General features: G+C 35.9%; 1 protein-coding gene across 1 annotated transcript in view; it reads right to left on the bottom strand.

The window, feature by feature from the left end:
• Nucleotides 1-6,950: 6,950 nt before the first annotated feature.
• The window catches only part of TRAT1 (T cell receptor associated transmembrane adaptor 1), a 36,741-nt gene continuing 18,561 nt past the window's right edge, over nt 6,951-25,130 (bottom strand). Inside the window, exons 3-6 of the mRNA XM_038582751.1 lie at nt 23,011-23,047; nt 16,521-16,582; nt 14,369-14,457; nt 6,951-9,629 (exon numbers count right to left, since the gene is read on the bottom strand). Coding sequence (XP_038438679.1) covers nt 9,372-9,629; nt 14,369-14,457; nt 16,521-16,582; nt 23,011-23,047 — 446 coding nt within the window. The 3' untranslated portion in view covers nt 6,951-9,371. The remainder of the gene's footprint in view (nt 9,630-14,368; nt 14,458-16,520; nt 16,583-23,010; nt 23,048-25,130) is intronic.

Below are 25,130 nucleotides of genomic sequence, written 5' to 3'. Positions count from 1 at the left end.
AGTAGATTCAGTCTGTAAAAGGAAGAAAAAAAAAAACAACGCCACAGATTTCACTCTGACACCCTCACCTCACCCCATATGACATCATTTTAGCACTCCTTATTACCTCTTGGGAAAAAGTTCACTAAAAACTGAAACCAAGATATTTGTGGGTATATTAGATCAAGTCCACCCACAAGTAACAGAAAACTCAAATAACAATGGCTTAAATAAAACAGAAACTTCTCTCTCACATTCAAGAGGCTGCAGATAGTTGGTCCAAGGCTGGTGTGGTGGTGGTCTGCGTGTTAGGGAGGTAGGTTTTTCTTACCTTGTTTCTCTGCCATCCCCAGCCCATGGCCTCTTGCCTGTGATCTAATATGGCTGCTTAAATTCAGGCACCAGATCTTTCCTCCAGCTGGAGGAGATGAGGGCCAATGAAGGCCACACGGAGCTATAGGGAGGGCATTGTTCCTTTAGCTATGCATTCAGTATCAATTGCACTGGACAAAGTTAAACAGACAATTAAGACTTTACTCAAGACTATGGCAGTAGAGGATAGAAACCAAATTCCACTCTACAGAACCAAAAAAACTGGAGAGATTTTAAAAGCTGGGTGGGGGCAATCTTAGGCCAGCTGTGTTTCCGGATGGGCTTTACCCAAAGAAAAAATAAACTCTCTCCTAGTTGGGTTTTTTTTTTTTTTCTCTCAGTTATTTGAAGAATAATTACAAAAACACAATAATGTTTAATTCAATAATTAATCTTATTAGCAGAATTTCAGGTACTACTATGACTTGTGTGGGAGAGATTTTGCAGGTGTGGAGGACCCTCCCAGTTCTGAAAATTCATTTTGTAAAGTTGACTTAGATTTGTAAAGTAGAACACTTGTTAAGTGATCTCCACTTATGTGAGCTATTCTCTCTCCCTTCTGTAAACAGACTGACTTTCGACCACAGCATGAAAAAAAAAAAACCACTCAGGCCAGTAGATATTCCTCTTATCACCTGTTGAGTTTCCTACATGCCCCAGCATGGTACGCTTTCCAAGAGTCAGTGGTATTCATTTCTAAAGTTGATTGTTCTAGCTATACTTGTTACTGTAGTTACATAAGATAATTGTTATGTTTCCTAATGAAATATGGGTGCGGAAGGAACATTTTCTTTCATAATTAACTTTGGTGCTTTGCAAAAAAATCAATAAACCTAACTTGCTTAAAAATTGCTGCCAATTTTAGATGGTAGCAGTACTTATAAAAGTCTTAGAAAAAAGGCCAAATATCTGGAGAAGTTCTGCACTTAGATTTCATCACAAATGTTTTAAAGTTTTATTCTACTTTAAAGAAACTAAAACTGGGGCTTTAGACAGTGTTTTATAGTCAGTGAGATTTAAATAAAAAATATGGCATGGAAATCCCATCATAGATGTACTCAAGAAAAAGTCTTGCCCTAGGTCAAAAGGTTAATACCGAAAAGTGTATACATTTGAGGTCAAAATGTTTATGTTCTTTTTATTATCCAATGCTTGGATCATTTTTAAAAATTAATCTACCAATTCTTGTTTCAATCAATTGAGATGAAAACAGAACAAAATTAAAGCTCCACTAAAACTGCCCAGTTTTATAACAGACCAAGAGAGTTGTTCATTACTTCAGAGGTGGCCAAGGACACTACTGATTGAAATGCTTATTCACTTTTCATTTTGGCTTAAATACAAAGATTTCTCTAATTTTAAATGAGATAACTTTAATCCTCACCCCACCCCCAGATAAAATGGGACAAAATTGAGCAGAAAATGAGGGTTTAGCTTTAATATTGGAATTTTTTGTGTGTCTAAGTTAGTTTTAAGTTTTGTCTTTTGAGGGGCATGAGCATGACCTTTGTATAAAAAAATCATCAAAATGATGATGTCTGTCTTTCAAGGTATTTAAAAGCAAGTGTCATTGATAAAATACTTTCCTGTAAAAACACTTTGCTGTTGTTTTTAAAGATTTTATTTATGTGAGAGAGAGAGAGAGAGAGCGCACACATGCATGAGTGAGGGGCATCAGGACAAGGAGAAGCAGGCTCCTCACTGAGCAGTGTGAGCAATGTGGGTGGGGCTCAATCCCAGGACCCTGGGATCATGACACAAGCCAAAGGCAGAGGCTTAACCCACTGAGCCACCCAGGTGCCCCAGTAAAAACATTTTGATATGAATATTTTGTGGGAGATGACTTAATGTTTATAGGGAGCAACAGACTGTCATTTAGGTGGACTTATGTTTGGATTTGTCCTAAACTGGAGAGGCTCCAGTGTGTGAAAGCTACCATAAACTGTCATTATTTTTCAACATTTTAAAGAAATGTTTTTTATTTTGTTTTAATAATAGTTTTGACTTTAAATAATAGAAACTCAGGGACACCTGGGTGGTTCAGTGGTTGAACATTTGCCTTTAGCTCAGGGCATGATCCCAGAGTCCCAGGACTGAGTCTGGCATCAGGCTCCCTGTGTGGAGCCTGCTTCTTCCTCTGCCTGTGTCTCTGCCTCTCTCTCTCTCTCTCTCTCTTTGTCTCTCATGAATAAATAAATAAAATATTTTTTAAAAAATTTGTTTAAATAGTAGAAACCCAGTCTATTTAAAGTAGAGAGAGATTAATTATGACCAAATAGGTGGAGAATACGACAATCCAAAAATAGAGCTCGAAGGTCTTAGGGCCAACTGAAATGATCACTTCTGTACAGAGCCAGCTCTGGACTTAGACTGTGTGTTCAAATCTTGAATCTACAATTTATTTGTGCACTATTAGGGAAGTAATCTTCATCAGTCTTGGTTTTCTCATCTGTAACGTTAGTATTTAATAGCATCCATCTTTTAGGGTTTTATGTGACTAAATTAAGTATACAAGTAAACACTTAGCTCAGTGTCTTACACTTAGCAAGTTTTTAATATTAGTTGTTGTTGTTGTTATGGTAGTAAATTGATTAGTCTGATTAGTTATGGAGTCTTGAATGCCACTCTGTAGCGACTATCATCCTGCATTTACTCTTAGTTTCTGTCCTTTGTAATCATGCCTCGCTTCCCAAAGCCCCCTTTCTATCTCATGGCGTCCTTATGGCTCTCGCTTCAGTGACCACTGTTCAATCATCTATGTATAGATTGCTTCTGAAGATGAGTTAACTATCTTGATTCGAGTATTCACCTCTGATCCAGGCAGCCATGACTTCTTAGATTGTAGAAGCTTGTGGGTAGGGTGTTTTCCCACAGAACAGGTTAAAGGAATGACAAGCAGGATTAAGAGAGCACTTCTACTGGGTTTGTATTCTTTCTTGCTTCCTTCTCTAAATTTTGGTGTTTCCTGTTTTTAGTGTCTTAATATAAATTGTCTGTTCTGTTAATCAAGTGACAAAAAAAACCTCAGAGATTTAGAGCATATTTCAAAACTAATCACCCTAGTTTTACTTTGCCAGAAATAAGCCCTATAATACCAAAGGGAAATGAGTTATTGCTATTATTCTTGCAATTCGAGTGAACATTTTGGAGCTTTAACATTCTCAGTGAAAATATCGAGAATTCATCTGTTTTCTAGTTGCAAATTTTCTCTGTATTCTTGTCTGTGCAATTTTTTCTTAGTTGAAATGTGAATGCTTATAATGAGACTCCTCTGGGACATAAGCCCTGAGAACTGCCACAGGTAAAGTATACATATACCCTTAATAATTGCATAATGATCAGTAATTCATAGCTTACTAATTAACATTTAAAAGACTACAAGTTAGGTTACAGAATTACACTAAATTACACGAAAAATATATTATAGAATTACAAAGTGGTATGAGAGACTTGGAGTTTTGCTTCTGGTCTTAAGATGAAATTACATTTTAGATTTACCCTCTCACTTGGATACATATACCCTCCGACCTTAAACAATTACAACCCAGACAAAGTATATAAGACATTGGCACTCAAGGCATTGGCTATCAGGCAATGGAGGACAATCATCTCTGAAGGATGAGAAATAAGGTGAACTCTACTGTTGCCGTATCTTGTTGTCTAGAGAAAGTTTTCAGGCCTTAGAGCAAGTAGAGGCATTGTGGGTATTGTCCACTGATCACCAGAGCCAAGAAGATGAAGCTTCATGTAAAAAAAAAAAGCCAGGAAGGTGGAGTACTGGAGGAGAGAGAACCGTACATGAACTCTGAGATATGTAGAGTCCCCGTGAGTAATTTAGCTGAATACTGATCAGTACGTGCATGTAAGAAAGCTACCAAAAGCTTGAAGGTAAAGACCCACCTAAAAAAGATTAGAGAAAGCAGTGCCCATGCCTCACACAAGACTGGACAGAGGACCTGTTTTCCACAACCAGAGCAGAACACCTTGTAATTGAGCAGGGTCTGCTGAGATTCTCTCTCTCCCTTTGCCCCTCCCCCAGTCACATGCACTCTCTCTGTCTCATAAATAAATAAATAAATAAATAAATAAATAATAAATAAATTAAATAAATAAAATCTTTAAAAAAGAAATATAAGCAAGACTCTAAAGGGCCAAATTGTGTCCAAGTAACCTATTTTCCAGAACAAGGCTCAAGAGTATTAATAGGATTACAAAATATCCATCTCCAAACAGAGTAATTTTCACAATGTCTTCTGCCCAATTAAAAATTACTAGGGGGCAGCCCCGGTGGCGCAGCGGTTTAGCGCCGCCTGCAGCCCAGGGCGTGATCCTGGAGTCCTGGGATTGAGTCCCATGTCCGGCTCCCTGCATGGAGCCTGCTTCCCCCTCTGCCTGTGTCTCTGCCTCTCTCTCTCTGCATCTCTATGAATAAATAAATAAAATCTTAAAAAATTTAAAAATTACTAGGAATTTTAAAAAGTTGGAAAATATAGCCCATAATGAGATAAACTAGTCAGTTGAAACGCAGAAGACAGAGATGATAGAATGAGTAGATAAAAACATTATAGTAGTTGTTAAAGCTACATTCAATATGTTCAAAAAGTGAGAAGGAAGGTTAGACATGTTTGATAGAGATGTGGAAAATGAAAAAAAGATTACTCAAGCTGAATTTGTAGAGATAAAAATTAAATTGAGATTTAAAAATATCTATCTTGGATTACTGATAGATAAACATTTTAGAAGCAAAGGTCAGTAGCTTTGAAGACATAGCAAAAGAAACTATCCAAAATGGAGCACAGAAAAAAGACTGAAGTAAATGTATTAGTGAAATGTGGGAGAATTTGCAAGTGATTGAAGAACTTGATGATGAGGGGGGAAGGAAAAATATTTAGGGAAATATTGGTCATTTATTTCTCTGCATTTGATGAAAACTATAAATATACAGATTCAAGATGCTCAAGAATGTCCTAATACAAGACACATAAAAACAAACAAAAAACTACTCCAAGGCATGTTATTTAAAACAGTGAGAAGGAAAATCTTAAAACAATCAGAGAAAACAAGAAATAACAGAGGGACAAAGACAAATATGACACTAGATTTTTTTCTTCAGAAAAATGTAATTGAGAAAGCAGTAAAGCAGTATCTTTGAATTACTGAAATATATAGTCAACTCAACCACAATTATTTTACCCAGAGAAAAGCTTTCAAAAATGAAGGCAAGTAGAGTTTTTCAGATACATAAAAGCTGAAGGAATTCATCACCAGCAGACCTGTTTTAGAAAAATGTTTAAGAAAGTCCTTTAAGCTAAAGAATAATGATAGTAGATAGAAGCCTGTGATCACAAAGGATTGAAGAGCTCTGAAAATGTTAACTATAGAGATAGACATGAAGCTATTTATTATTATTTAAATCTTTTGAAAAGAGGATTGGCCTTATTAATAGAAATAACAAGGATAATTCCTTATTAAGGGAAAAATAGTAACAATGTATAAAATAAATTAAACCCAGAGCACAAAAGCCAGAAGGGCAGAAGTAGAAGTATACTGTTTTAAGGTTCTTATACTATACCAAGGTAGTAGCATATCATTTGAATATAGGCTGTGATAAGTTAAAGATGTTTATTATAAACTCTGAGCAATCACTAAAATGGCACAACAGACTTCTAACTAATATTCCAACAATGAAGATAAAACAGAGTCATAAAAAATTACCAATGTACAGTTGGCCCTTAAACAGCATGGATTTGAACTGCATGGGTTCGCTTACATGCAGATTTTTTTATAAATTTAGTACAGTATACAGTACTGTAAATGTATTTTGTGATTTTCTCAATATTTTCTCTAGCTTACTCTACTGTAAGAATATAGTATATAATACATAAATATACAAAATATGTGCTAATTGACTGTTTATGTTTATTGGTAAGGCTTTCAGTCAACAGGAGGCTATTAGTGGTTAAGTCAAAAGTTATATGTGGGTTTTTGACTGTGGGAGCAGGGAGTTATGTCCCTAACCCTTGTAATGTTCAGATATCAACTGCAATATAGGAGTCATAAAAAGGGAAAAATGAGTGAAGCCGAGATGAGAAAAATAGAAAACAGAGACCAAAAGTATTGGTTTAAACCCAATCATATCAATAACTGCATTAAATAAGAATGGTCCAAACACCCTAATTAAATGGCAGAGATTTTCAGATTGGATTAGAAAAGCAAAACAAACTCTATGCTGCCTATAAAAATGCATTTTAAATAGAGAGGATATAAAAGACTTGAGTAACTCTATCAACCAAATTAACTAATGGCATTTAAAGAATATTCTATCCAACAAAAATAGACTATGCATTTGTTTCAAATGCATATAATCATTCACTGAGATAGACTATATTCTGGGCATTAAAGGAAGGCTCAATAAATTTAAAAGGATTCAAGTCATGTTTTTTTACTACAATGGAGTTAAATTAGACATCAATAACGAAAAGAGATCCGGAAATTCTTAAAATACTTGGATACTAAGTAACACACTTCTACATAACCCATGGGCCAAAGAAGAAATCAAACGGAAAGTAGAAATATTTGAAATAAATAAAAACAATATATCAAAATTTGTGGGAGATTTATAAGACCAAATACCTAGTTTAGACAAGAAGAAAGGTCTCATTACTGACCTGCTTTCACTTTGTGAAGCCAAAAAAAGAAAACACACAGATGAAAACACATGATCAGAAAAAATAATATAGATCAGAGGGCAAAATAATGAAACAAAAATATAAAAACAATTGAAAAATTATGTGAATGGTAACTGGTTATTTGAGAAAATCAATAAAATTGATAAATCTCTATCTAGACAAAGTGGGGGGGACAAATTCCCAGTATCAAAGACAGGTTAAATCATTAGACTCTACAGATATTAAAAGGACAATATGGGGATATTTCAAACAACTTTATGCCAAGAAATTTAACTGCTCAGACGAGAGGGATACGGTCCTCAAAAGATGCAAACTACGTCATTCACTCAACAGGAAATAGATAACTTGAATTGTCTTTTCTCTATTAGGAAATTTACATTTGTAGTTAAAAACCTTCCAAATTATCAGTCATCAAGTATATTTGAGTAGAATTCAAATGATATAAACCAGAGGCAAAAAATTCAAATATCTTTAGGAGTAAGTGAATGATGTAGATTAGTTACAGGAAGAAGTAACTGCAAAAAATATAAACTTTATTTTTACTGAACCACAGTATGTATAGAAATGTAACACAAATGCACATAATAGTGAGATTTTGAAAATTTCAAGTCAATATATAATTATTATTTCTATGTTTTTATGGCTCTTTTCTAAAACCAGGGACCTGGTTCTTTTTTCCTGCCCTTAGATATTAATATTTTTTGGAATTTTTTATGGCATTGTAGACTTCAAATATTTTACTTTAGCATTGGCATTTAATTTTTTTTTTTCATAATGGAAAAACAATTATTGACAGAAGTTGGTACTTCTAAATGTGGATAGAGTTCTTCCTTCTTCTCTCTTCAGGTGGATGGCTCCTCATTGTTCAATTCTCAGAATTAAAATGTTCTCCTCAGAGATGCCCTTCTCCCCATTATTGTTTCTGATTCTTCCATTTTCTTTATTTTATTTTTTCCCTAGTACTTACACTTTATTAAACTGAGACTCATCTTTTCTACACATTTCTAGCTCCATGGGGGCAGTGTCTACCTTGTTTTACCTCTGTTTTCCTCGTAAACCAGTGTCTAAGTTAGTGCCTACACTGTGCTAGGAGCTCAACAAGGAACTAAAGAAAGAATGAGTAAAATCCACTCAGTCCTGATTAGAGGGCAGGACTACAGCTCCCATGTACATTTTCTTTGGTTAGTGATGACTTGAGACTCAACCAAACTCCTCTTTCAAATGGAGGAAGATAACAGAAAGGTTTGTTTTTAAATAGCTTCTTGGAGGGCAGTTTAGGAATTGAAATTGGACACATACTCTGACCTACTCATGACCTTTTAGAAGTATATCCTATGGAGATTCACTATGCACATGTTTTAAAGCAGCAATTCCTTTCCTAGGCATCTAGCCTCAATAAGTCCTGTAAGTACTCAAACGTGTGGAAATGCATTCTCATTGCAATATTATTTGTAAAAGTGAAAAACAGAACTTGGAAGTAAGCTAAATGTACTTTCAAATTATTTGAATAAATTCTATGTAGTCATCAGTGAGATGCTATGCAGTCATTAAAATTATAGTATGTAACTATACTTAGTTAAAGAAACAAGGAAAATAAGTCCCCAGTATATTAAGTGAAAAAAATTTGAATAATATGTATAAATTTATTTTTTTTGGTAAAAAAAGAAAGAGACAACCCATGTGTGTACATATGGAAAATTGGTCATACTGATTATCTCTGGCGAGTGGAATATCCAAATCCTTTTTTATTTTTATTGTTATAAGGAACACGTATTAACTTTATAATAATTTTTTAAAGTAATAAGGATACTTCCATTTGGAAACAATACTTCTTAATTCCATTTCTTGTAGGGATATATTTAATGTCTCATGTGTTTTGATTAGAAATTTCTTTCAATTTCTTTCAATTTCTTTCAATTTCATTTTTTCATATCAATGAAAAATGAAAGATTTTTTTTAAGAGTGGATTTTATTTTTCTTTCAACATGTTCTAGAAGATGCTTATGCTTAAAACATTTTTTGTTTGTTTTATCTGAGTATTAAGTATTGTTGGTGAATTTGTGACTTTGTAATTAGGCTCAATTTGCGACCTTGAAATGTTTCATTTTACATTTTACTACTAGGCATGTGTTAAGCAAATCTAAACAACTAATTTTCATGCCATTACATTTGGTGTGCAAGAACCTAAGCTCTGGATGAGAGATAAGCCACCATCCCCCTAACAAACGATTTAGATCGTCGCCCTCCCATACCATGTTGTGCCGTATACGGATTTTGTTTTCTTTAACATCTCCAATAAGAGCCAGGTTATTGAGCTAGGTCACAGTCCAGCTAGTTTATAGATTCTTTCTTTGCACGAATCAATCCAAACAGTCTGATGGGATCATCATGAACATTTTCCTCTATTTCCTGGTTCTCAAGTGGGAAACTGTTTACCAAAGTGGTCTTAGAGAGGCTGACATCCTCTGCATGTAACTGCTCATCTTCATCCTTGTCTAACACATAATTATTCTGTTTCTTGGTCTTCCTGTGCTTCCCCTCACAGTTGTGATCCAGTGAGGCATAAAATACCTGTGCTTCCTCGGATGCCTAAAAAAGAAAGGCATGTTAATTTTTTATTGTTATCTCATTCCTTAACTTTGATGACTTCTGGGAATTTCTAAGTCCATGAAAAACAAGCAGCTTGTTTTCTGCGCTTTGGCTACCTTGTTTTGCCAAATTTGTCCAGTCGGATGACAGCACAAAACAACAGCTAACTCAAGACTTTTGAGTAGAAAAACACTTCAATGAAATTTTTGCGTATTTTGATTTCTTTCTTGTACACAAAATATACACGAACATTTTGGGTGGACTTTCACGGGCCTCTCCCCCTGCCTTCACCTGATGTAGCTCTTGTGCTGCTTTTAGCAAGTAACAATATTCCGATTTGTTAAGCTGGGCACAAGCACGATAGGAAGGAAGGCAATGAATATCAAAATCTACCTTATATACATTTAATAACTGGTCATTTGATGGTACACACAAAAGTCCCCAATTTTTCTACATTTTTGAGATTCGGGAGTATCAACTATAAAGATTCAGATGACAGTATCCATTTATGTGACCAGCATCTGGCAAGAATTCTATTTTCCATCTCCCTCCCATGATTTCCTTCTCGCCTGCCTGTCTGCAGGTTCCCTCTGAGCTCATTACGGGTTGGCCTGTAGATCTTCGTTTGCACCCAGGAGGGAGGGTGTGCTGGGCCTTGGCCTAGAGCCGAGTCAATACTAGAATAAGGACAGGAGACGAAGGAAGCCTGGGGAACCAGTAGGCTTGAAGGCAACACTTTGAATTTGGTGTGGGAAAGCCTCGCCTTGAATCCTGGCTCTGTAACGTACTTATCGTGGGACCTTGGGCGATTTTGAAAAATGACTTTGAGCCTCAATCTTCTCACTTATCAGTTGAGGGTACCTATCTTCCAATGTTAGGAATAAGTAGAGATAATATAGGTGGAAGCTATAATCATTGCCCAAAGATAAATTGGGGGATTATAGTTATTAGAAGTTGTAGGCTAAAACTTTACGACAGCCATTGAATAAACCAAAGGATTCACCCTTAAGAGCAGGCCCCAATTATATCAATTTGTGGGGGGCATGGACTAGAGAAGCAACAATGAGGTTAACAGAACTTCTAATGCATCAGTAAGCATCTCCCTGTTGCCCTCGTTTGCATGCTAAGAGTTACCTGTCTTAATATTTGCTACCAGGTGGAAGAGATGGTCCTATTTACAACCTCTCTGGTGTCTTGTCTTTATTTTCCCTAAAATAATCATTTCAGGGAAATTGCAATAGCTGCCTCACCGGTATCCTTGTTCCACTCTCTTCCCTTTGCCAATTAGCCTGGCTGTGGTCTTCAGAGTATCTTCCTAAGCCACAACTTGGATAGTTTTACCATCCTGTCTGCAAAAATTTAGCCTATAAAATCTGAGTTTCATATTCTGACATCTAAGGTCACCTTTTTTATTTTGATCCTGCTACTCCCACTTCCCCGGCCCCCTAAAGTGTATTCGAGGCAAGCGGGACAATTCACTGCTTCCCCCACACACCATCTACTTCTGCCTGCTTTGCCTTTGCCCAGACACACAGAGAAGGAGATTCAAAAATAACTAGAAGGCACTCAGTGATACAAAGGGATGGATATCTTTTTTGTCTGTCCAGCACTTTGTTCCCTTTTTTCTTTGATAAATTCTCCTTTTTATTTTGGGAAATCCTTCTGCTCTGAGTCCTGGAGAGGCTGCCAATTACAGTCCTGTACCCCAAGCCTAGCACAGAACTAAACATGTGACTCAGGCTAGAACCAACCATACCACCCATTTCCTTGGCAAAACAAGTTGGTCCAGGAATGGACATGTGAAGGATGCCTGGGTGGCACAGTGGTTGAGCATCTGCCTTTGGCTCAGGGTATGATCCCAGGGTCCTGGGATCGAGTCCCTCTTCGGCTCCCTGCAGGGAGCCTGCCTCTCCCTCTGCCTATGTCTCTGCCTCTCTCTCTGTGTCTCTCATGAATAAATAAATAAAATCTCTTTTAAAAAAAAGGATGGACATGTGACTTAAGCAGAGCCAATTATGTGGCATCTTTGGAATTGATGTACAGATGTAGGAAAATGTGTTTTTCCTTGGCACTGGGAGGAAGAAAATCTGGGTCCATTCATGGCTTGCCCAGCCTCCACAGAAGGGTCTGTTGGTAATAGAAGAGAAGGAATTCATTAAGCAGGAGAAGCAGGGAGGAGAAATGGAGAGAGCCCTCATATTCAGTCATCTCAAAAACAAAATACACCCTTCCATCTCCCAGTTATAGGAGGCAATAATTTCCCTTTTTTGCTAACGTGGTTTGAATCTGGTTTCTCTAATTATAACTATAAGCAATTCAGATAACATATGTTTGGTCAACAGTTGGTCGACTTTATCAAGTGCTTCAGAATTCAAAGAATGTAAATTCTGAGAAAGTATCACAGATTGTACATAAAGAGTCCCTTGTGACCTCCAGAGCGTGGTTTCCTTTGAATGTATGGGGTGGAAAAAATATTGCCAGTAGTAAAAGAATGTGTATCTATGGAAACAGTAGAGGAAAGTAAGAATCGCTTTAGGAATTAGGGAGAAATACAGGTAGAAGGCGAATTTTGTTGTTTTGTTTGTTTTTATTTTTATATATCCGGGTGATTTGTGCATATTGGTAGGTAGATAGTGATGGTTCTTTAAAGAAAAAATGGAAAATTGAGACAAAGGAAATAATTGAAGGTATAAGACCTTGAAAGAAATAGAAGAAATGATGAAAAGCATAAGTAGGGTATTGGCTTTGGAAAGGAGAGCGGATACTTCGGACATAGGAGGAAAAGGCAAGATCAGTGGGAGCTGTGACATCGAGGGGAGCAAGATAGGAATTTTGTGGACTCATTTTATTATTAGGTTTCCTGATGACGTCTTGCTAGTTAATGGTAGATATTGAAATTATAATTTCTGAACTGTACACACCATTTTTAAAGGGCAAGAAGCTTATTTCTTTTTCCAAGAAACAGACACTTTATCCATAAAGCTTTCTGCATAATATTGTAGACTACTTTTGTAATTGGCCAAAGTAAGTATTGTAACAGCAAACCGGGTAGTGGTTTTCATGATAATGATCATTCTAATAAAATGGAATTGAGCAAATATAAAGAAATTACGTTTAATTTGTGGAACTAAATTTGTGAGAAGGATATAATAGAATAAAGGCTAATCTCCTTAGAAGTGTCTTTAAATACATAATTTATAAAATAACAGTCTTTTAAAGACATTTAAAGCTTTGCATAATTTCCACTTGAGTAAAAACCAGATGTACCACAATTCATATGTACTAAATAGTAACTTTTATTATCAATTTTAAGTTCCTTTACAATTAAGGTGCGGTGCATCTCTACATTTTAGATGGTGTGGTTATATTTTAACTTTCTCTAAGAAGTTTTCTTTTTATTGTCATGGATTTAGCAGGTCATATGAGAACATGCAGGTTTATATATCTTTTATCTAAAAAAAATTTTAGCACTAATTGAACAGCAGGTGACAGATTTGTGCATCAGAAAGTGACTTCATATTCTGCTTAAACCTTACCACATCTTGGTTTCTTAAAAACTTCAAGAATTCTGATTTTTTGGTGGACTCATATAAAGGAAAAGAGAAAAATTCTATCTTAATGGAACTTTTCAAGATGTGACCCATCTTAGGGAGGAAAATATTTTTTGTAAGACAGAACTAAGTTTAGCTTCTCTTTCTACTTAGTACTTGAGTGCATTAGGGCAAGTTTTTCATCCTTCTCAGGCCTCTGTCAAATGGAAGAAATAATGCTGTTTCCTTCATAAAACTCTAAGACGATAATACATGTAAAGCAATACGACAAGTCCTGACACAAACGACTGCAGAGGAAATGCTGGCTGGCCCTGTGACTATTTTGAGGGGTAGCAAGAGAACACGTAATTGAAGGGACAAGATCTTTTAACTGAAATGTATAACATTTCAGGAGCATGTAGACAAAGAATTGTGCATGGCTTCTGATGATGTCAGTGCTATGTCTGAGGATGTTGAACTGATTTTGGTAGGAAAAGGAAAAACTATTTCTTCTTGGGTTTTTATATGTTTCCACTTACATTTATATCCTATTTAACCCTACACGAGTCATGTGAAAATCTCTTGCCATTAACCCACAGCCATAGAGCTGTGTTAAAATTTACACTCATTTGCCTTATAAAATAAAAGTATGCTCTTTTATATCCAGCTAATTTATCTTTTAACTGAAGCATTTTCTCTTTCGCCCACCCCACTCTCTCCTATTCTCTCTCTGTCTCTCTCTCTCTCTCTCCTCCATTTCTATCACTCTCTCTCATTCTGTAAGGCACAACTTTCTCTTTCTCTCCTTCCCTCTCCCCTCCTCCCCCTGTCCCCATAAATTCCTAGCATCTAGGTCTTATGAGCATTATATACATGTCACCTTTTACGTTTATTTTTGTGAGCTACATAATTTTTTTCAACCTGAAAGAAAAAAGCTTAATTGGTTAATAATAGAATCCAGTTGTTTCCTTCAGTCTATTGCCTTTGTAATGGTACACAATTTTGACTTTTTGAGTGTGGCAAACTGTACTGTTTATTTGCCTTTGAGGTTCCCTTTAGAGCTCAGGTCCCAGAACTTGACAGTATTTGGCCTGTAAAATCACAGGCTTCAAATGTGAATCAGAATGTGCTGCTCTTATATTCTTGAAACATGCAGCTGTGCTGTGATCTAGGCTGAGCTTGACCCCTAATACAGACAATAAAACTCACCTGTGTAGGCAGGGTGGCTCCTTGCAGTTCATTTGTACATCTCTCTGGTCGGGCTTTCATTTGTTCATAGCAATTTTCATCCACTGGTTCTTTGAGATGAAAAGATCATGATTTACAATGGAAAAATGAAAAATGCTGGCACAAATAAAAATACATGACCCCCAAAACACAGCTGTAAATATGAAGCCCCCAAGGATCTTTCACCTTGTATTTTTTGTGGAGATGCAAAAAAAAAAAAAAAGGATGCACAAACCATTTTATGCATATCAGAATGTGAAGAAGTCATTTGACCCACAGCATCACTTGGGATAAAGACTAGATCATATTAGTTTATGCCATTGCAGGATATGACAGGCTCATCTCAAGCTTCCATTGGCTGTTATGGAGATCCCATGTGTTCTTTTCTATTTGGGTATAATTACAAGTGATGCAGGGGGCCACGGCATAGTGTGCATGCACTGATGATTGCAATTTGGTCATTTTTTCCCATGAGTAAGAAATTTTATTCAGAGGTATATAAACACTTATGTCCTATTTTTGAAAAAGAATGTTTAGATTATATTTTTTGTCCCAGAAATCAGTGATAACACAGCCAGGCTGTTTTGAGGGTCTAGAGCTCTGTAATGCTGATCCTAATTAGAGTTTTTGTGCAATGTCTGATACCCAGAAGACAAGCAGACATTTCATCCCATAGGGACATGCTTATTATATCATCCTTCCCTTCCCTCCACCTCCCCTCGCCCCAGATATGCCTGTTTGAAAGGGAGAAGAAAGAGAGAAAGTGACTTGTAGGATGGCCAGTCCACTTGGCAGAAATGTGGATTGCACTAACTTGATCCCATAGAAAAAAGACATATTTACTGCAATGCAAGTTATCTTATAATCAATCATTCAACCTTTCTGAAAAGCAACACAGAGGAGTGATGTTTCTTGAAGCATCATCCATGGGAAACATGCATTAGATTCACCTAGAGATTTGTCAACTAGCAAATTCCTAAATCCTATTCCTAAAAACTACTAAATCAAAATCTGTGGGGTGGCACCTGTGCTGCCTTAGATATGGAAATTGCAGATATGGTGCACATTGCACCACCAGAGTAGGTAAGAATTAAACTCTCAAATATTACAGGTGGATATGAGGATTCTACAACGTGGATCAGAAGAGCAAGTTATTTTTAATTGGTTAGTCTTAAGAAATAGTTTTGATTTCTCAGAGTATACAGATCAGAAGACACTTTACAAAGAAAGGAAAGACAAAGATTTAAATACATTTTTAAAATTAAATAAAATTTGAATCCTTTAATGGTTTCACATTCCTCATTTTAGGAGAATTGCATATACAGAGATTTAGATAGTTTGGATTTGATATACAAAGATTCAGATAATTAGTTCATTCCTAGAAATTTCTGTTAACCCCCAATTCATGAATTAAGTGACATGCTTGCAGGGCAAGGATGGGGTTAAATGCTAGTAGTTAAAAAAATAATAATAATAAATAAATAAATGCTAGCAGTTACCCTCACAGCTTATCTCATCAGAGCTCTGGGATCAGGTCATGGAATTTAGTGGCATTTTGTTTTGGGGTGGTTGGAATGTTTCAAATAATAAGAGATGCTGGGAATTGAAAAGTACTTGTTACCTAAGAACAAAAAATGTATAGCCTAGTCAGTGTGATTTAGCTCTTCTCTTTCCCCACTTGCCATCAATGTAGCCCTAGATTCTCTACTTAACATGAGCAGCTAAAACCAGAGAAACCAGTGAACATGCTTGTTGTTCCAGATTATTCACTGTAGATTTGCTTTTATAGACAGAACACAAAGCTCTGTTTCCCTGAGCCATTTTCTGTCCTAGAAATAGCTTTATTTCATAGAATTGTGTATGTCAAAATTCAAGATAATAGTCTTCCTGTATTCACATTTCTACTATAGTAAGATGAAGAGAATATAGAAAAACAGGATATTGTAACACAATTGATATATGCAGCTTTAGAAATATATACTAAATAATATGGTAAACATTATTGAATCTATGGTTACCATTGGGGTATTTAAATGTGATTGCAACCAAAAATAAGCCACCTCAAATGCTGTGGAAAGGAAGGGAGGGATATTAATTTATAAATAAACACAATTTCTAGAAAAATAAAACTTACCTGGGACCATGTCATCTAAGTTACCATAAATTGGTGTGTCTTCAACATAATACTCCTCCTCCCTATAATAATGAAAAGCAATTGATCTTGTTAGAACCCAGTTTACACATAGCTCTTAATTCCTCAGCTAAATTCTATATATGATAGCATCTTCTTGTTTAACCCCCGCCAACCAAGGTAGATATGTGTGAGTGATTGGATGCAATGAATGTGCATGAATGCCTATATGCACGTGTGTGTATATATTTTTGACCTTTCAGGAAATAATAATAGAAAATGCTTACTCAGCACTTATGTTTGTCAGATGCATTTTATATATTCATTTATTCCATTCTAACAACAATCCAACCAGACAGGCACCATTGCATCCCATTTTATAGATAAGTCATTTAAGGCACAGAAAAGTCATATAATCTGAAGGTCAGAAGACTAGTAAGTGGCAGAGCTGGGACTAGAACCTAGGTTATCTGTGCTCTTAACTGTACGTTGCACTGCCAGTTTACTTGCCCTGTGTATCACTCTGAATAATCCCCTAAAGCTAAGTTTGCTTAGTAAATACTAATTGAGAATGATGCTTAAAAAAATAAGAGGCCAAAGAAATACTGTAGACTCAGCTTGACTGATACAGTAAAATGATTGATCATCTATTACATCCATGTGGTGTGCTAAATATTTTTTATATATTATCCCAAAGTCCTGGGGAAATTCTGCAAAAATATTATTTCCCATTTTATAGATGGGAAGTCTGAGAGTCAGAAAAATAGATTAACATATTTTCCCTAGCCTTATGTGTAATGTCAGCAATAAGTACCAATTCTGAAAGCTTTTCTTTATGCCAGTGCTCACTCAGCCCTCAGAACAACTCTGAGATCCACCCTCCTCCCCCACCCCCTGTTTTTTTTTAAATCCCTACTGTGTATATAAGGAATTTGCAACTCCAAGAGTTAAATTGTCCGAAGACAAAGATAGTAACTAGCAGTGTTAGGATTGTAATGCTAGTCTGGTCCAAAAGCCCTGAATACTATTTGCTCTTGATGTTTGATTAAATTTCCTTACAGCTTCATCTGAGAAATCCTTTTAGGATTAGCCTAGACATCCTATCATTGTCACCAGACAACGACAATGGCCCTGGTGACCAGCTTTCACAATGACAGGCCGGGAACAGAGGAACATATCAGGCTGCGAGAGTGGCATTTCATAAAATAGTAGCAACTGCTTTAACTTTGAGATTACATATCATCAAGAACTGGAGGGAATTGCATGAAAAGAAAAAAGAACACTTATCTCAAGGCATAACACCTATTTTACTCCCTATGCTTCTGAAAGAAGACACAGTATATGTAAATAGTAAGTAGGTGTCTTTAAAAAAAAAAACAGATCAAATGATACTTGTATGAAATGGCTTGAAAAGTCCAGATGCTGGCATGTATATCTCTCATCTGATAACAAAGGAACTCATCTGTAACCTTTCTTTCCATCAGTAATTCAATACAGCTTAATATTGGGATATGGAGTAGTCCCTGTTCATGGTTTTTCACCGGCTGCACAGAGAATATAATAGCAAAAGGTGAAGAATTTTTAATAAGACAATCCATCCATTTTCCTAGCTCACACAGATAGCAGATACAACCTGCAAATGATAAATCATGTCCAAAAAATGAATATCATTTCATTCCCTATGAATGAAAATAAGATGTGATTTATAATGCAGTGCCCTGTGTCTGCAGGCAGGTCTCAAATGATTAATCATCCCGAATAAACCATTATAAAGGAACAGTTGCCTAACCAACAAATTAAAAAACATATTTTTACTTAGCAATGCCAAATAGCTCCAGCCTATTTCAAATATCTAATAAACTTTAAGCACAAATGTTTGGTAGTGTTTTATGTGGAAGATCAATTACTATTACAAATAGATTAATAAATAAGCCCATATCCCAGAGGCCAGTGCAGCGCTCTGAACATGGCCTTCTGACCAATAAGCACATTTATTGATACTCCAAAATTTAAAATAATATTGATTGTATTTTTTGCTAGGGTCCAACTTTTTCTACTTTCATGTATTTTTTCTTAGTCCCTATTTTTAAAGTTTTAATATCATCATTATTTTTATTGTTAAGTCCTCTTAGAAAAATGCTTAAATACTGTATTATCCAGGCAGATTAAATAAGTAAATTAAAAAAAAGTAAATTCAATTTTTAAAAAATCATTACTTCTATCTAAATGACTCTGGACATAAATTCTCTGAGTTTCAATTTCCTCATTTATAAAACAAATTTATTAAACTATTTAATCACTATTGTTCTTTTCAGCTCTGAAATTCTATGATATAATTGTAGGGTTACAATACCCAAAGAAAAATTAAAGATATTTCTGTAAAACTAAATAAAGCTATTTTAAGGGGCTGGGAAATAGATTGAGGAAAGAGAAAACTTAGGGGTCTATCAGAAATTGGTTTGGTAAGTGTTACCTTGATTTGCTTAATAGGTGTTTAAATTGGCAGATATATGCTTGGGCTCCATTCATGTATAAATGTTATACATTTAAACACATTTAAATGTTATTTAAAGCCATAAGAAAAGGTAAAACTACTTTATAGAATGAGTATAGATAGAGAAGAGGTTCATTAGATGAGCCCTGGTACTCTAATGTCAAAGGTTCAGGAACCAGCAAAGGACAAAGAGTCACTGGTGAGGAGGAAAACTATAGATGAGAGGACCTGGCCTGGAGAAGTGTTTCAAGAAGTAGAGAGTGTCAATATGTCAAACTCTACAGATGGACTACATACAAAGACACTAAGATTTGGCCATGGGGATTTCATTGGTGACCTTGATGAGGGCTGAGCTGGTAATTATTGAAAGCAAAAAACTGAATAGAGTAGGTTAAAGAAAAAAGAGAAGAGGAGAAGTCAGCTGATATGGACAGAATGTAGATGGAACTTTCATGTTTTGCTGTAAAGCATACAGAGCAATGGAGAGGTAACTGTAGGCAATCTAGTACCAAGAGAGCTCCCCTCCCTCCCTCCCTCCCTCCCTCCCTCCCTCCCTCCCTCCCTCCCTCCCTCCCTCCCTTCCTTCCTTCCTTCCTTCCTTCCTTCCTTCCTTCCTTCCTTCCTTCCTTCTTCCTTCCTTCCTTTTATGAAACAATACTGTTATATACCAACGAGAATAATACAAAAGGGATAGAAAAAGCAATGATTCAAGAGAGAAAAAGGAAGGTTGCTGGAGGGACACATTCTTGAGTGCACGCTCACTGAATTTTTGCTTTCTTAGGCAGGGACCATGCCATGGGTGTAGGTATCTTGAACTTGAGGTAAGAGGACTAAATATAGACCCCTGGTCCTGGGGAAGGGTATGAACCTTGGTACTGGCTTGGATGGTTGGAGACTAAGAAGTGAATCCAGTGGCATTCCCTGTGAGGGAGATGATTAATGTACTCTCAGAGCTATGGTATCTAATGCTAAACTTTTATTCTCTTGATTAGTGCTCCAATTTTTTTCTAATATATCCACTTCTTTGTGATGTCAATTAAACACAAGGTACTTATATTGCCAGTGCTTTGGAGCACTTAAAAAAAGGGGGGGGGGGGGGTCTTTTGCCAAAGCTTTGGGGAAGGGAAACTGGAAAGGTCAGCCAGCATGAAGAATTCTAATGATATGGGGAAAGACATGTAGAGCAGTGACACAGAGATAGGGGTGACAAAAAAGACAATTCAGAATAAGGTTTTTGAAACCTATCTGTACTTCTCAAGGATTTTTAAGAAGGCATACTTGAAGGGACTGGGCTTCTTGCAGTCACGTAGGGGTGGAGGTTGGCTTATGGTTATTTGTACATTAAAACAAGTAAACAGAAGGCTGGAAATCTTGGAGTTATTTTGGTTACAAGCATGGCAGTGATCACAATAAAGGCCTTATCCGCACAACCACTTGCAAGTCTCAGATGTCTAGGAAGGCTCCCAGTTCTCTCATCATAAATGTCCTCAACCTTGAGAATGGGTGAGGAGGACAGCTAAGACCAAAAGACAAGTTCAGGGCTAGGTTAGTGTGTTTAGTAAAGAGGGGAAGTGAAAGGAGTTTGCGGAGTCCCAGAAATCTAATAAATCACCTTGAGGTAGGAGAATGGCTGAGACGAGATATGTTTCATCAGAAAAGCACTTTTCAGTACCACCCAGGAGCAGACCATGCAAATACTGCTGGGAATCTTCCCTGAGGTTTTTGAGAGAGACTCTGAAACTGAGGAGTCATGATAAATTTCAAGTAGTTGTAAACCTGAACTGATTTTCTAAATTAGAGGATAAATGTAAAGCAAATGGGCTGGAATTTTCTTAGACCTTAATTTTCATCTGATAAAGCAGTATTTTTTTCAATCACCTATGCTTTATAAGGAAAGTTATTACCTTATAATGTGTATTTTTTAGATGATAGAACTGAAGTTCATCGATGCTTATTTTGCTAAGACTACACAAGCCTCGTAATCACAAGAGTCTGATTAAAATCCAGAATTGTCTAGATCTTAAATCTATGATATTCTCACTGTATTAGCCTCCTAACACAGATCAAAAGACCAGGATTGTGTAGAATGAGGTTTTAAAGGAAAAATAAAGTGGCCCCGGGTAAATACCAGGAAGTGTATACCTGAGTTTCTGTTACATATAGATGCTACATTGTTCTTAAAGTGATCACAATTTTTGACCTACTAGTGCAGGAAGGGCAAGGATTTAGGGAAGCAGGAAGATAAGATCAGAGAAACAAAGTTCTTTCCCCTCTAGCATGGCTTCCTACCCAAACCAATGTTGAATGGGGCAGAGACAGGGTGCAATGGGGAGCCTTAGCCTCAAACCACCTAAGAACTGAGAAGCATCTCCAATTTTTTTTCTTCTACCTAAGAAATATAGCCTTTATTTCCACTTGCTGTTTTAATGTTGAAGTTTTAATGGCTGGAAATAGTTTTACATTTGTTTGTTTCCTGAAGCCTCCATGTCCTTCCTATAAAGGTGATTTGGGCTCCTAAACTACATAATCAGAAATCGACAAGCTGTGAAGTACATACATAATTAACATGCCCGCCACTTATTATAGATAAAATCTGCATGGTGTATTCAAATTATGCCTAAATTGAGATTTATTACAATAGATAATAGATTATTAAATCCACAAGGGACAATCTGCATTTTTCCATCTTTGCAACTCTTGTCTAGCACAACTCCTATTTGTTGAACAAATATTTATTGAATAAATGAATGAATGAGTGTTATAAAAGAACCAACCTCTTTTTCACACTTGCCTTATGGGTAAGAGACTGATTACTTTGAGGTGGGTATTTTACCAATTTTTCATTCTAACTCTTACCATCTCAATCCAAGAGTACCAACCCAGTCTTTAGCAGAATGATCAAATCACTAGACTTTCTATCACATTGCATCTTAATTGCCTTTCAAATGACAAGTGTCAAATCAATTGTCCAAGAGATTAACTTCCACGTGGAAAATCCATATAGGGTTTTCTTTGTCATGATGTTTGTTGTAACCAACTCTGCAAATACTCTTGATATGAGATAATGCACTGAAAATTATCTCCTGTTATAGAATCCCATGTTAAATCATAAAAATAAAGATTTTCTTTTTTGTGTGAATCTGCCTACAGCCTACATTCTGCATCTGTCAGAGATATTTCCACATGGAGAAAAATTCTAAAAAGACCATTTAGAGGCTAACAGCTTATAATCTTACCTACCCAGTGAGAAAGCTCTGTGTTTGTGAAAGACCTTTCTGCTTTTCAGTCTACCATTTCAGAAAGGTCTTGAAGAGTCCTGTAGGAAATTCTCTATATTTAGATGTTTTTTTATCCTAAAGGAGAAATCTCCAATTTAATAACACATTTGGGTCAGAATATACTGTACAAGAAAATGAAAATTCTTTGCTATGATTTACACCTGAAACCCATTGGAAAAAAAAAGAATCATACAAATTTCTTTGCAATTAAGCCAACAGGTATTAAAGAGAATCCATTATATCTGTAACCATATATTATTTTAGGATTAATGTATCACATTTCCCCCATTGATTGACATTACTCTTAAAAACAGCACACCACAGAGCACTTTTATCTAAGTATATATGTCTTAAATTTTATTAGATAGTGCCAGATTTCTTCTCCAGCTTGGTTTCTTAAGAGCCCCACAATTCCATATATAATTAGACTGCATTCTTACAATTTGGGCTAAATCCATCTGAAATTGTCAGGAATTCTGTAGATACCAGATTAGGATCTCATTTTGTCCCTTAGCCAGTTCTCTTATTGACAAAGGATAAGTAAGTAACTAAGGAAGATAATAACATAGCTTTTGATCTTCAGATAGGAGTAAAAGTGAGTAAAATTCATTTTATTTTATTTTTACCCAAATATGACATTGCTGAGCCAAACCTATAAGCAATATAGAATCTGTTACTTCCCCTTATTAGTTGGGAGTCATATAACTTATTTTCTACTTACCTGGGAATATAGTCTTCAGAGTAACTGTACATTTTATCTGAAAGATATTAAAAACAGACACATTAAAAGAAATTTTGACATACATTTGTTAAATCTTCTAGAGAATTGTGAAGTTGGTGAGGGTAGCTTAGCCTCAGTGTCAGTTCATATCTTAAATCAAGACACTTGGCCACCACAACCAAGGTCCTCTGCTTTGGGCCAATTGTATATATTCTTTCTTGGTAATTTGAGACGGAAATACAGCGCAGCTTGGAGGTAATGTAGGACCCAGATGTGTTGCCATTTTATGCAAGGGAAACAGCAAACTATGAACATGGGGACCTCTACCCCTGCCTTTCCTGTGGGGCAGCCCATCATGAGTGGACCATACTGTCCTTTCTGCCTTCACATTTCATGAAACACCTCTGCCTCCTTCTGACAAATTTCCGTCTTTGCCCTTGTTGATTTGAATAAGCTTTTCTTCCTTACCCAAAACAAGCAAATGAAAACAATGACACACACACACACACACACACACACACACACACAAAACCTAGAAGACTTATTTATTTATTTTTGAAGTGTCTGTTAACACTTCATGTTATGTGAACAGCAACATAAAAATTATGTTCAGGAAGTTTCTCTGGTTGTGATTCTATCTCATCCACATGGTGCAAATAGAAGGAGAAAGAAGATTATAGGGAGAAGAGATCAGGAAAAAGCTGGGAATACAGTCTAAAGTAATCAAAACATAGAGTGACTTTTAGAAGAAACAGTATACTGGTCTGCAGTAACAATACTGACCAGAGATCTGAGGTAAGATCATAAAACCATGAAAAAAATTCCGAACCTGGGAGCCTGGGTTGCTCAGTGGACTAAGTGTCTGCCTTAGGCTCAGGTCTCAGGGTCCTGGGACAGAGCCCCATGTCAGGCTCCTGCTTAGCCAGGGACTTGCTTCTCCCTCTCCTCCTTGTTCATGCTTTCTCTCTCTCTCTCTCTCACTCTGTCTCTCTCAAATAAATAAAATCTTAAAAAAAAAAATTTCGTGCCAAGTCTCAGAAAGTAACCCACTGTTGAACCTTGAAGGTGGTGGTTCAAAGGCAAATAAAAGAAAATATTCTTGCTTCAAATTAAATATATGTATTCAAACTTGAAAAATTATTTTTAAGAATTTTTTGGTGAAAAGTAATAGATTCATAATGAATTATTGAGGGAAATTTAGAAATTAAATTTAGTTTTAATAAGATCAATGAAGAAGTCTTTATTATCTGTTCATCAATAAATGTTCTTAGATATTGAATGGATATGTATACTATGACATTTATTATATTTTGACTGGGTATCAGTTAATGTGGCATTGAATAGAAAAATTTTGCAAAAGCTATTTCTATAAAAATGAGGCCCATTATTATCTAAGTCTCTGGAAATAAGACAGAGAAAATAGTAACCAAAGGATGATCTTCCAGTTTTAACATATAAAAAATACCATGTTTAGCAAAAATATTTCAAATGACTGAATAAGTCACCAAACAACTAGAAAGATTATATTTAGTTAGATTTATATGTGATGAAGTTGAAGTATTCTCCAGAAGGGTCATTAAATGTTAGAGAAACAGTATTGGAACAAACTTTTAAAATCATCATATTGGAGGATAAAATGGACATGTCCCATGTCAGTGTATTTGGAAGAATTAAAAAATATATATAAGAATTTAGTGAAACCTTAGCCTGATGTATTATGGGAAAAATTCAGGATGAGAGATGAAAAGACTTTGGATTTGGTTAGCAGCTCTTCATGCATTTGCCATGTGACAATATGCAAAGTAAACTCTGATTCTCACTTTATCCATAAAATAGAGATAATAATGCCTGTAGCATATGCAAAGATGGGGAAGATAAATGAGATAATTTTTGTTAAAAACATTTTAGAAAACGACAAGATTGATTTCAATATTATACCTTCTAAATCCTATCATATTGTCAGTCACAACTTAATTGTGCTGATTTGAATAGTCTCTTCATTAAATGGATTAGCTGAAAACAAGCTGATATAATTAAAATGCTATTTACAAGATTTATAAATAAAGCTTGATTTGTAATGAAATGACCAAATCTCCCTTCTGGCAAGAGGATTGTCACCA

This window comes from Canis lupus, chromosome 33 (assembly GCF_011100685.1).
Source record: "Canis lupus familiaris isolate Mischka breed German Shepherd chromosome 33, alternate assembly UU_Cfam_GSD_1.0, whole genome shotgun sequence".
In the NCBI taxonomy this organism is placed as follows: domain Eukaryota; kingdom Metazoa; phylum Chordata; class Mammalia; order Carnivora; family Canidae; genus Canis; species Canis lupus.
Note: the sequence above shows the minus strand (reverse complement) of the source record. Positions and strands in the feature narration are given on the sequence as shown.